This window comes from Prionailurus bengalensis, chromosome A3 (genome assembly GCF_016509475.1).
Source record: "Prionailurus bengalensis isolate Pbe53 chromosome A3, Fcat_Pben_1.1_paternal_pri, whole genome shotgun sequence".
NCBI lineage: Eukaryota > Metazoa > Chordata > Mammalia > Carnivora > Felidae > Prionailurus > Prionailurus bengalensis.
Window position 1 is genome coordinate 25,337,419 of NC_057354.1, and position 13,674 is coordinate 25,351,092.

Genomic DNA, 13,674 nt, shown 5'->3' on the forward strand with positions numbered 1-13,674 from the left:
GTGATCTGAACTGATGGTGGGGACACCCGTGAGAAGCCGAGTGCTTCCATGTTTTCCAATCCGTTGTCACTGCCGAGGTTCACGGTAGAACATTATCTAGCCATGTCCCCAGCTGGAGGACAGGTGTTCTCACATCGAAGTGGCCACCAAAGCACATTACCTCCCTCTCCAAAAAACCCAGAGGGTGCCTCCTTCTCTCTGTCCCCACAGCCAGTGCTCTGCTTCCAACCTCTCAGCTTTTAGCTGGACCCCTGCCCCAGCTTCTAAAGGCAATGCAAATTAGAACCATTAGTTCCTGCAGCCAAGGTGAATTCGTATTTTCTCTTGTCACAATGCTTGCTGTGTCTTTCCTAAGACCAGCTGTTCCCTCCAACCCCTCCTACTCCCTCAGAAACCACTCTCCACCAACTGGTCCCTTGTTTCACAGCATGCCAGCAACCTTTCCCTCCCATCAACAGCTACACACACTCAGGTCTCTCTAGAATGCCCTCTCTTGAACCTATATTCCTATCTCTCCTTCCTTCAACATCAAGCATCCCTCCATCTCCTCTGCCCACCTCCCGCTACTCCCCCACCCACTTCGTGGGGCTCTGGCCCCCAGCATTCCACAAAAATCACCAAAGAAACCTGTCAGCATTGGATGTTCCTTCCTTGAAACACTCTCTTCTCCTGCTCTAGGATACCCCCCTCCTGGGTCTTCTCCCACCTTTGCTCACTCCTTCCCAGACTCCTTTGCTCTCTTCTGTCAGTCCCCTAAAGTTTCTATTTTGAAAGGTTCCTTCTGTCCGGATTCTCTCTCCTTTCCCTCTTACACTCTCCCTCGGTAGACTCACTCACCCCCCATCTAGTTGTCCCCCAAATCTGGAGTCTCAAACCTGGGGTTTGCTCCCCTGGATGAGCTTCAGTAAATCCATTTTATGCAAGATTGTGAGTATATTAGCATTTGTATTCAAACCTGCACATGAGCATTCATAGCAGTTTTATTCATAATAGTAAAGAACTGGAAACTCAGATGTCCTTCAACGGGTGAATGGTTAAACACACTGGTATATCCCACTGTGGAATATGACTCAGCAATAAAAAGGAACACACTAGTGACACACACAATAACCTGGGTGACTCTCCAGGGAATTATAAGTGAAAAAAGCCAATCTCAAAGGTCATATACTATATGATTCCATTTACATAACATTCTTGAAAAGACAAAAATTTTAGAACTGAAGAACAGATCAGTGGTGGACAGACATCAGAGATGAGGGGAGAGGGGAAAGAGGTGGGTGTGGCTATCAATGGGCAACACCTGACAGTGAGGGAACTGTTCTGTATGTTGTGTTATAAAATAGTATTGCACAATGTTACCTTGAGGGAAACTAGTAAAGAGTACATGGAATCTCTCTATATTATTTCTTACAACCACATGCGAATTTATGAAAAAAAAAGAATGATTTCAAAATAAAATATTTTATTTAAAAAATACTGCCTGGGAGTGCCTGGGTGGCTCAGCTGGTTAAGCGTCTGACTTCAGCTCAGGTGGTGATCTCACAGTTTGGGAGTTGGAGCCGCACATTAGGCTCTGTGCTTTTCTGATCCTGTCTCCCTCTCTCTGTGCCTCCCCCACTCACGCACGCTCTCTCTCAAAAACAAACAAATATTTTAAAAACATAAATATAAATATAAAAAATATTGGGGCGCCTGGGTGGCGCAGTCGGTTAAGCGTCCGACTTCAGCCAGGTCACGATCTCGCAGTCCGTGAGTACGAGCCCCGCGTCGGGCTCTGGGCTGATGGCTCAGAGCCTGGAGCCTGTTTCCGATTCTGTGTCTCCCTCTCTCTCTGCCCCTCGCCCGTTCATGCTCTGTCTCTCTCTGTCCCAAAAATAAATAAACATTGAAAAAAAAAAAATACTGCCTGTCAGGGTGCCTAGGTTGCTCAGTCAGTTGAGTGTCCGACTCCTGATTTCACCTCAGAACATGATCCCAGGGTCATGGGATTGAGCCCCACATGGGGCTCCTCACTGAGTATGGAGCCTGCTTAAGATTCTCTTTCTCTCTCTCTCTCTCTCTCTCTCTCTCTCTCTCTCCCTCTTCCCTGCTTGCTCTTTCTCTGAAATAAAAAATAAAAAGTTTAAAAATAAATAAATAGGGGTCCCTGGGTGGCTCAGTTGGTTAAGCGTCTGACTTTGGCTCAGGTCATAATCTCACAGTTTGTGCGTTCGAGCCCCGCATTGGGCTCTGTGCTGACAGCTCAGAGCCTGGAGCCTGCTTCTTAGATTCTGTGTCTCCCTCTCTCTCTACCCCTCCCCTACTCGCTCTCTCAAAAGTAAATAAAGCTTAAAAAATTTTTTTAAATAAGTAAATGAATAATACTGCCTGCCAGACACTTGATCTTAGCCAAAAGGCTGAGAAGCGATTCAGAACTATGGAGACAATCGAAAGATCGGTGATACCCAGAAGCTTACAGGGACATAAGATCTTTAAAGCAGTGAAAGTCCTCTGTGATGCCACTGTGATGACGGATATATGTTATTACACACTTGTCCACCAGAATGTGCACCACCAAGAGTGAACCTTAAGGGGCGCCTGGGTGGCTCAGTCGGTTAAGCGTCTGACTTCGGCTCAGGTCATGATCTCGCGGTCCGTGGGTTCGAGCCCCGCGTCAGGCTCTGTGCTGACAGCTCAGAGCCTGTTTCAGATTCTGTGTCTCCCTCTTTCTCTGACCCTCCCCTGTTCATGCTCTCTGTCTCAAAAATAAATAAATGTTAAACCAAAAAAAAATTTTAAGAGTGAACCTTAAGACAAACCATGGACTTGGGTGATTACGATGGGTCAATGTGGATTCATCCTTGGCAGCAAATGTACCATTCTGGCGAATTACGTGGAAAATGGGGGAGGCTAGTCATGTTTGAGATCAGAGGGTACACAGGAAATCTCTGTACCTGCCTTTCAACTTAGTTGTGAACCTAAGACTGCTAAAAATGAAAAAGGTTTTTTAAATACTGCCCATCTGAAATGGAAATCAAGCTAAATGTGTCACTCTCACCCCTCAATTTTCCCTCTTCCAATAATCCTCATAAGCAAGAACAGGTACCACCATTCACCCAGCCACAGCCCCTGGGGCACCCCTTCGCTCTTTCCCCAAACTATTCTTCTCCTATGAGAAGTTCCCGGCCCTCTTCTCATTTCTAGTCCTTCAGCAAGTCTGGCCTATTTTGCTCCCACTGGCTCTCTCAGATCCACTTTCTTCCATCTGAGAGGCTGTCCCCCCTGGGGCCCAGGCCACCATCGGTTCTCAGCAGGACAACTGCAGCTACTTCACTCACCTCCCAGCTGCCACTCTGGCCCCCTCCAGTGTGTTCTCAGAGCAGCCTGAGTGAACTTTATAAAACGTACATCAGATTGTGTTGCTGCCCTGCTGAAAACCCTTTCTTGGTTCCACACTGATTCCAAGATAAAGTTCAGAAGTCTCATTTCTAGCTCCTCGTTCACATGAACTTCTGTGAATCCTAGAAGACCTCTCTTCCTCCCAGGGCTTTGCAAATGCAGTTCCTACTGTCTGGGTCACCTCTGGATCCCCACAGTTCTGCTGTCCTTGGCCAAGCCCAGCATGTACCACACTGTTCTAGGAACTGATTTTTCTTCTAATTTCCTCATCACTCAGTACATGAACAAATTCAAACATCTAGGATGTCCATGGAACCTAAAGAGAAAGTAGGCCTCACCCCATTCTGTTGGTCTCCCAGATCCTGACACTGACCCTGGCCCTCCACATCCATCACCCACATCAGCACTAAATGCCAGCTAAGATAATCTTTTATGGCTTAACTTTTTTATAATTCTAGAATTACAATATTTGCTTGCTCTATAATTTCTTTATGCCTCCTCCCTGCCCCCCACTGTGGGGCAGGAAATGTGTTTGGCTCAGTGAGTATTCTTGAAATAGAAACTCTCCAGATGGGGTGAGGGTTACCTACATTTTATGGTGAGAACTCTGATCCCCCAAGAAGTGAAGGGACATCATAGAGATCTCCTAAGGGGCTCAGTCTCAGCTACATACCACTAGTCAGGCCAACTTTCACTCTGCACCCTAATTATGTGCACACTGATCTTATCACACCTCTCCAAGAACATTCACACCTCTCCAGTCTGTATCCCCTGCTGTATCTACTCTGCACCACGGCCCTGAAGCCACTAAGGCTCCTTCCCACCCACCCATGTCCAGGAGTGCATATGGAGGCCTTCAGTGTTTTCTGTCTCCAAAACCCACAGTTCCCTGGGTCTGAGACGAACCTCCATGTTAGGAACCTGCAAAGCACAGGACCATCAGTTGGTGCCCAGGGTTTATAGGTTTCCGTCTGAGGGCACTGTGTTCCAGCCAAGCACACTGTTGACACCCATATACTCATCGTTTCTTGGTCTGAGTTTATAAAATTCAGCACCCCAGCACAGCGCACAAAATAGGCACCTAGTGTTTGTTGCTTTGGGTCTGTGCGCACGAAATCCTGGCCTTCCAGGTCTGATTTTGAGACTATGTCAGGGAACGAGGCACAGTCGGCGCTCAATCCAAGTTCTTCGTGGTCAGGACTCCTGGCTCGGCTGCTTCGGCCTCCAAGCCCCTCCCGCCCTCGCACCATTGTCCCCCCGGGAGCGGCACCCTCCATCGAGCTCTTCCAGGCCTGGCGGGTGCGCGCGCTCCCGGGCTGTTCCCTCCAGGAAATCCCTCCCGCGCCGGCCCGAGGCCCTCGCGGGTGGACGCTGTTCCTGTCCGAGGTCTCCCCCACGACCAAGGCCCCGGCCATGCCTCCCCGGCAGTTCTGCCCCGGTGCTCGCCCCCAGGGCGTTCCCTCCCCTCTCTTCCTGTCCCGTTGTCCCCCCAGCGCCGAGCCTCGGCTCCCGCCGCTGTTCTGCTCCGATGCCCCCGCCCCCCGCCACTGTGCCCTAGCTCTGCCGCTGTTCCGGTTCCGTTGCCCACCCCCCCCCGCCGGGCCTCGGCTCCCGCGGCTGTTCCCGTCCGTGCCCCTCCCGCCCCGCGGCTGTTCCGGTCCCGGCGCCCTCCGCCCCGCGGCCGCCGCGCGCCCTGGGCCGGGCGCTGCGAGGACGCGGCGGGAGGGGGTGCAACGCGGAACAGCCGCCTCCCCCGGCTCCGCCGCTGCTCACCCTCCAGGGCCTCGAAAATCGTCTGCGCCATCTTGGAGCCGCCGCCGTCTCCGGAGTCGCTGCGGGGCTACGTGAGCATTGTGGGAGCCGCGGCGGAATCAGGGCCGCCAGGGGGCGCTCGGGAGTCGCCGCCGAGCCACCTGTCCTTGAAACTCAGCCATGGCCCCTTCCCCTGGGGCCGCCTGGGTAACCCAGTCACTGGGGCATGTGGACCCCCATCCCTGTCTTACTTGAACCCGCAACTCTGCACACGGACCGCATCCCAGACGCACACAGGGGACCTCCCAGTTGAGTATTAGATCCGTAATATTATCTGGACCTCCATCTCTGCCACAGTGGACTTGCCACCCCCACCCCTGCAAGTGAGACCCCCAATTTTGCAACATGGAACTTATATCCACCGCACAGAGTATCCCCCACCTAACCCGGACCACCCAGTCCTGTCACTCCACCTAACACAAGACCCCTGCCTCAGCTGTGCAACACTGATTCCCACCCCTTCTCATTTGCCTCCAACCACAGTGAGCCCCATCTCTGCCTATTGGGAGCCACCTGTCTCATGAAGTGTCTCCCATCTCAGCTTGGTCTTCATCTCCCATCATAGCAGATATTCACCCATGACTGTTGCTTAAACCCCCATTTCCACCTTTTGGGAATGAGCAGACCTCCATCCTGCCTCCTAGAGATGCCATTCTGTCAGTAAACCCCCAATACCTACCTCAGGAACCTCCAGCCCAGCCTTATGGAAAGCCTATCCAGGTGTTCAGGGATTCCCCCTATCCCTCCCTCTCCCCATCTCACGCCCCTCTCTCTTCCTTGTTCATGCTCCATCAGCCACTGAGGGCTTACTGTGCACCTAGTCCTATAATACCTCCAGGATGCAGTGTTCCTTTCCCATGGAGTTAGGGATGGAGGGAGCAGACAAACATTAAATCTTAAAAATTACTTAATAACAAGGTGTGATAGTGTTTCCAAAGGAGTATACTTGGGTCACAAGGAAGAGTTGGGGAGTGTGTGGCGGGGAGAGGAAACCAGAGAGGTGCCATCAATCATTCTCTCTCCTATGAATGTAGCCAAATCCTCCCATTGGACTACCATGGATCTGACTCTAAATGTTCTCATTGTTTTTGTGTTTTGTTTTTTGTTTTTTTTGGGTTTTTTTTTTTTTTACCTATTTTAGACTCATCTAAAGCAATAACCGTAAAAATCACAACTTTCATTTTCTGATATTCACTAAATAAATATATTAACTCCTAAAAGTAAAAAAAAAATATTTGTTCAAGAGTACTTTACCCTTGTGGAACATTACCAGCCACTGCTCCTGGTAAGTTGCCTCACAGATCCTTTGTCTACACGCCCCCTCAAGGCTCATTTCTGCTGGTGAACTCCCCATCTTACCCAGAATACCACCTGTCTCCCCCAGCACTACACCCCTTCCCCTTCCTATTCTCCCCTGCACAGCAAGCCCTGAGCAAATGTCCACCACAGAGAACCTACCCTTTTCCCAGATTGTATGCCTCACCCTCTTTCCTGGGAACCTTGGAGACCTAGGGCCCTCCTCAAGCCCTAAACCCTCCTTCCCATTGACTCTCTAGCAGGAGTGAGACCAGACTTCCTCCTCCATGTCTTTCCTTTAACATCACCATTGATCCAATGGCCTTAGAGTCTCATTATCTCTCCCCTTCAAGAGCTTCTCAACATAACTGTTCTTTTAAACAATTATTTAAGTAATATATTAATACATGCACATTCATTTAATTAGAATTGACCCTTGAACATCATGGGGGGGGGCACCAACCCTGAACACAGTTGAAAATTCTGTGTATAACTTTTGACTCCCCCAAAATCTAACTACTAATAGCCTACTATTGACCAATAACATAAACTGTTGGTTAGCAAATATTCTGTATGTTATATGTATTATATACTGTACTCTTACAATAAAGTAAACTAGAAAAAAAGAAAATATTATTAAGAAAATCTTAAGGAAGAGGGGCGCCTGGCTGGTCCAGTACATAGAACATGTGACTCTTGATCTCGGGCTTGTGAGTTTGAGCCTCACGTCAGGTTTAGAGATTAGTTAAAAAATAAAACTAAGGGCTCCTGGGTGGCTCAGTCAGTTAAGTGTCTGACCCTCGATTTCAGTTCAGGTCATGATCTCACAGTTCATGAAATAAAGCCCCATGTTGGGCTCTGAGCTGACAGTGTAGAGCATGAGTGGGATTCTCCCTCTCTCTCTCTCTCTCTTTCTCTCTCTCTCTCTGCCTCTCCCCTGCTCACTCTCTCTCTCAAAATAAATAAATAAAAACTTTAAAAAAGTAAATCTTTAAAGGGATGCCTTAGTCAGTACAGCATGCGACTCTTGATCTTGGGGTTGAGTTCCAGCCCTGAGTTGGGTGTAGAGATTACTTTAAAAAATAAAATCTTAAAAAAAATAATAAAAAATAAAATCTTACAAAAAGAGAGAGAAAATCATAAATAAGAGAAAAAATATTTACAGCACTGTACTGTGAAAAATCCACATAAAAGTGGACCTGCACAGTTCAAACCTGTGTTGTCAAGGTTAACTATAACTTAAAATACTTACTATGTACGTGTTGTGTTAGACATTGTTCTAGATGCTGGGGACACAGCCATGAATAAAAAGACAAAAATCCTTGCTTTCATGGAGTCATCGTCCAGCAGGCAAGATGGGCTGTAACAAGAAAAAAAAGAGAGAGAGAAATGTTCTGTGACTCTCTCTCTCTCTCTCTCTCTCTCTCTCTATATATATATATATATATTTTTTTTTTTTTTTCCTGGAGGAAAAGAAACTACTGTCTGGGTGGTCAGGGAGGGACTCTCTGAGGAGGTGGACTTGAGAAATGAGATGGAGTCATATGGAGAAAAGGAAACACGCAGAGCTTATCAGCTCAATCATCTTGGGCAAAGGCAGACTCTGAGGCCAAAATGAAAGGAGGCCAAGGACTGTAAAGGGGCAACTGAGGATAAGTGAGGTATGGATACAAGAACATGAAAATGGAGAGACAGACAAGGCCAGCGTGAGGGTTGGGGTTTAGTTCTGAGCATGGTGGGAGGCACTGGACAGTAAAAGATTCCACCAACACAAGTCTTGGCAACTTTCCATACATTTTCATATATCCGGGTGCATATGCATATCGTTGATTTTTATCTGCTCTTCAGGCCTTTGCAAATGCTGTTCTCTCTTACCAAAATGCTATTCTTCCACCCTCGTTGGGACACCACAAGCTTGCCTTTGTGCCCCCTCTAAAAAGCTTTCCCTGATCTGCCTAGATGGGATCCATCCCTCCCTTGCTGTTCCAGTTTCTCACAGTACCTGGTACTACTGCTGTCATGTGATGCTTTTCTTGGAAACCCCCAGTTTCTCCACTCCATCAAAAGGAGCTCTCTGAGCTGGGGAGGCACTTGATCCATTCTGGTTGGTTGGAACTCAAAGCTTGATGCAGAGTAACCTGTGAAATGCTCCTTACTTGACTACCTGACTGATATAACACCTGAATGAGCTTTCAGGGATGTTGAACCCATCTCCAGCAGGCTCCCCATTCAGGCTGCCCCCTGCTCTGAACTTTCTGCTCCTCGCCTTCATCTCTTCCTCCACCCAAATCTACCAGTCCTAGGTCCCATTTCCCTGGGACCAGCTGGTTGGCACTGAACTGAATCAAATCACAGCTTAGAGAGTCCTGGTATAAGTAACATAGTAATTCTAGGTATGGAGCCAAGCAGGGAGGAGGGAAAGTTTGGGAAACTTCCAGTGTTGCTCTCCACAATGAGTGCTCCAACCATCCCAGAAAAGTAAACTTTCTCCGTGGGGAGGAGAGACATCATGAGCAGCTTAAACCAGATTCCTAGCTGCAAGGGAAAGGAAATTAGGACACACATAGCAGTACTGGGCCCTGACATCTTGTTCATTGTTATTGGTAGGAGATAGCATGACATGGTAGTTGCTATGGGCTGAATTGGGTCTCCCAAGAATTCATATGCTGACATTCTAACCCCCTAGTACCTCAGAATGTGACTATATTTAGAGATAGGGCCCTTAAAGAAGTAACTAAGATTAAACGAGGTTATGTATCATATAGGTAGGTCCTAATGCAACATGTCCTTATAAAAAGAGGAAATTTGGACACGGGTACATACAGAGGGAAGACTATGTGAAGACACAACAAGACAGCCACCTATAAACGTTATCTAACATTGCCACTATTTTCAGAGGATTAACTGAATAAACCAGTCCACCATTACTGGAAAGAAAGAAAGAAAGAAAGAAAGAAAGAAAGAAAGAAAGAAAGAAAGAAAGAAAGAGAAAGAAAGAAAAGGGGAGGAAGAAAGAAAAAGAAAGAAAGAGAGAAAAGAAACAAAATCCAGTTTCAGTGATAAAATAGGCCAAGTATAATCCCTCCTTTACTAACCTCTGACACCATTTTCTGACACTGACTCAGGCAATAATATCCCAGTTAAATGCCACGTGGCCCAAGTACCACATATATCACCTTCACAAGCCATAGCCACCACTCAATGTGTAGCTGTTATCCGATGACAACTCCATATAGTAACATACATAAATTTTACCCACCAGTGCTCTGGGAGATGTCAACCCCAAACTGTATTGCTCCAACAAGCATATGTTGGACACCGACCATGTGCTAAGTGCTGGGGTTACAGCAGAAAACAAGACCGCCAAAGTTTCTGCTGTCATGGAATTTACAACCTGGTAGGGACAATGGACGATGGACTTGTAGCAAACAAATAATTTCAAAGAGTGAAGAGTTAATATGAAGAAAATAAAAGGGAGGGCAGTGCTACTTTTAGATGGGGCATCTAGGAAGCCCTCTCTGAAGAGGCGGCATTTGATCTGAAACCTGACGTTTGTGAAGGAGCCCGCCATGGGCAGAACTGGGGGTGATGCATACCAGTCAGGGAAATAGCAAGTTCAAAGGCGCTGAGACAGCAGCATTCTTGGCATGCTCAAGGAATGGCATCCTTACCAGTTTTGCTGGAGATGAGTGAGGGGGCAAGTGACAGGATATGAGGTTAGAGAAGGAAGCCAGATTATACAGTCTTCTCCTGTGAGTTGTGGGAAGGAGTTTGGATTTGAAGAATAAACGGAAGCCTTTGAGATGCCATATGATTTATGCTCTGACAAGTTTGCTATGATCACTGTTATCCAATCAGAACTGTCATGTGTAAAGGTGAGGTCTGGCTCCTCCCAGGGTCACTATCCCAATACTAGGGAAGGCAGCTCCTCTTTCAAGAAGCCTCCTTGAAAACTCACGGGCGACCCACCCAACCACCGTCTACAGTCTATCTGGTGGGACAAATACGGGCTCAGGATTCTGGCCCCCTTAGGGCCGGTCGGGCGGAGCCCATTTGTGATTGGTTACAAGCTCTCCCACTCTTCCAATCAGACGCTACTCGGGAGGAGTGCCAACATCCCGTTCCCCATGCGAGATGAGTGGGCCATTTGATTGGCTCTTCCCCTAAGAGTGACAGCAGACAGAGCCTATGCGTGCAAAGGCACGGCTGCTCCGCCCCGCGCCTTCAAGGTGCGCCGCCGGACCCTGCCAGTGCTGGTCCTGCTGCTTGCGCTGTGTCCTCGTCCCTATGGCCGTCCCGCCGCAGCTACGGGCTCTGCTCCTTGCGGTCAACGCACTATTGCGCAAGCGCCGCTACCACGCTGCGTTGGCCATGCTTAAGGGCTTCCGGAACGGGGCTGTGTGAGTGGGGCTGTCGGGCCGGGCCGGGCTGAAGGGTGGGTCTGGCTGGGGTCGGAGGAGTGGATTTTGGGCCCACCGCAACGCCGTGTGCCCTTGAGCAGCCTCCCTAGGCCTCGGTCTACCGAGGTGTCCAGCACGGTGGGCGCTGGATTTGGGGTTCCGTGAGCCTTCTGAGCTGGGGCTCCCATTAAGCTGTTTTGGGGCTCTACATGCTTTGCAACCTGGCCCACTTGCCTTGATCACCTCCCACGCCAGCCCTTGTATCCCCTCGTTTGGCCCACCGCTCCCCACACCCCCCCCCCCCCCCCCATACCCCGCTATGTGTCCTTGGGTCTGCGTGGCTTCAGCGGTCCCATCTGCACAGTGAGAAGTGGCCACTGGCCTCTGGCAGGCCAGCGGTGCCTTCTGCCTATGCTCCCACCATTAAGGAGCCCATGGGCTCATATTCCACTTCTCACTTCTTATCTGTATGACTCTAGCGCCAAGTCCCCATCCTGCCCAGGGAACTCCTAAGGCATAAGCCTGAGGAATGAGAACAACTGTGAAAGAAGCTGCAAATATTTGCTCGACATTAAATTGATTCCACCCTGGCCATCAGATCTGCTGGAAAGGAGGTCTTGGGTTCATTTCATCTGGCTGGTAACTGGAGGGGAGCTCCCCCTCCTTTAAAACTCTGCATAACTGTTGTCATTTATTGAGAGTGTACTGTGCCAGAACTGGGGACACAACAGAAAAAACCAAAGACTTGTTCTCCTGGAGTTGGTATGCTAGTGGCATCATGGCATGGTGGTGAGACTGCCTTTGTTCAAATCTTGGTGCCACTGACCTGTGTGATCTGGAGCAAGTCATTTAGCCTCTCTAAGCCTCAATTTCTATAAAATGGGGACGATAATAATACCTACATCGTACTGTCAGAGGATTGAATCAGTGTATGTGAAATGCTCAGCACAGTGCCTGGTATATATATCTGTTGGCTGGTGTGTGTGTGTGTGTGTGTGTGTGTGTGTGTGTGTATATATATATATATATATATATATATATATATACAGGGACGTCTGCCTAGATCACACCATCACCTTTTCAGGTCTCTGCTTAAGTGTCACCTTCTCAATAAGGTCATCTCTGAACTCCTCACTTCCTCCCATACTTAAGTTTTCTCCATACTATTTGTCACCATCTGACACTAAGTTCACCTATGTATCCTGTTTTTATATTCTGTCTTTCTCACTAAAAAGTGGGCTTCATAGGGACAGAAATATTTATCTACTTTGTTCCTTGGTGTATTCCTAGTACATGGTACATAGGATACTCTCAAACATTTTCTGAATGAATGTACAAGTGTACAGGGTAGGAATTGCAATTGTCCCCATTTTCCAAATGAGAAGACTCGCTCAGAAAGGTAAACTCATTACTTATGGTCACATCACTTGGCCTGTGTCACAGCCAGGATTCAAACACAGAGATGCCTGATCCCAATGCCAGGCTCTTGGCTTCTCTGGAAACCCAGAGTCAGGTGGAATTGGTACCTGTTGGGCCTGAAGGTTTTATCAGCCATGCTGAGGTGTGACTAAGATGGGATAATATAAGTGGCCCTTTGCCAAGTTATTCTCAGGACAAAGCAGCAATGGGCATTGCCCAATGCTAGCTTTGTATATATACTTTCAACCCAGTTGTTCCTGTTGTCTCAGCCTTCCCAGCCAGGGCAGGCACTTCCTAAGGTCAGGCCCTTCTCAGGCCTAGTTCCTTTATTTCAAAGCTGGGTGCCTTCATCTCTTCTGGCCTCAGTTTCCTTCTCTGTAAAATGGAAACAGCCTCACTCAAACGGAGTGATCTAAGGCAGTGATCCCATTACTGTTTAGTGCTGAGGCACCATGCCCATCTGTAAGGACCAAGAGTTCCAGGTCCTAATGAGATTCATCGTTAAAGTACCATGGCAGTGCCCTGAATGCTTTACAGAGGAGGTGATGGTGATATTTTGAAGGCCGAGTTAGAATTTTCCAGGAGGAGAAGGGCATCCCAACCAGAGGGAATGGTTTGAACAAAGGCCTGGAGGGGGAAAAGAATATGCGGTTTGTGCAGAGACGCTATCCATTCAGGGAGGCAGTCTTGGACGACTAAGACATATAAGCTTTGTAAAATTGAACTCGCTGTGATTTCTACCCCTCAATATGTCAGTGTGCATCTCTAAAAATTTGAACATTTTCCTATATGGCTAATTATCATGATTATACTTAATAAATTAATAATAATCTATAGTGTTGACTACTGTCCAGTTAATAGTCAAATTGTCCTGGCTGTCCCCTAAATGTCCTCCCTAAATGTTAGTTTGCTGAGACCAGGCTCTTCCTGGACATCATGTTGAACCTGTCATTATGTCCTGTAAGTTCTTTCAAACCCCAGGCACCCCTCTTTTTCAGGACATAGAGTAATCCTGTGAATGATAGTAACTGGCTCCCACCTGAGTTTGAGCGCTTTGGGAATGAGGCCTGGCAGATGTAAGGAGGTGGGGGCACTATTCCACTTATGTCTGGGGTATAAACAAGGGCCCTTTTCACCCTGGTGAGCTGGAGGAGGCTGAGGGCCTCTTTGTTCAAGGGAAAGAGACGTGGCTTTGGATGAGGTGTGGCAGAGAGCTTGCTGTGGCCAAGATGGGGGCCCTGCCCACTGCTAGGCAGGAGACAAGCAATTCAGCATGGCCATCGCAACAATAACACTGGCTTCAACTTGTTAACATTTACAAATTTAATTTATATATATGTATATATATTTTAATTTTTAATGTTTATTA

At 48.0% G+C, this 13,674-nt stretch overlaps 2 protein-coding genes across 6 annotated transcripts in view; one reads left to right on the forward strand and one right to left on the reverse strand.

The window, feature by feature from the left end:
- Positions 1-5,257, reverse strand: part of ZNF341 (zinc finger protein 341) — a 46,389-nt gene extending 41,132 nt beyond the window's left edge. Inside the window, exon 1 of one of the 2 annotated variants that reach the window (XM_043602564.1) lies at positions 5,152-5,257. In XM_043602564.1, the coding sequence (XP_043458499.1) occupies positions 5,152-5,182 (31 nt within the window). In that variant the 5' untranslated portion in view covers positions 5,183-5,257. The remainder of the gene's footprint in view (positions 1-5,151) is intronic. The other variant, XM_043602565.1, reaches the window with a different exon arrangement.
- A 5,452-nt stretch (positions 5,258-10,709) lies between these two features.
- The window catches only part of PXMP4 (peroxisomal membrane protein 4), a 33,277-nt gene continuing 30,312 nt past the window's right edge, over positions 10,710-13,674 (forward strand). For 2 of the 4 annotated variants that reach the window (XR_006300782.1, XM_043602568.1), the window contains exon 1: positions 10,711-10,886. Coding sequence is in view for 3 of the 4 variants with exons in the window: in XM_043602568.1 (XP_043458503.1) it covers positions 10,774-10,886 (113 nt within the window). In the remaining variant the exon portion in view is untranslated. Of the gene's footprint in view, positions 10,887-13,674 lie in introns of all 4 variants that reach the window. The other 2 variants (XM_043602569.1, XM_043602567.1) reach the window with 2 other exon arrangements.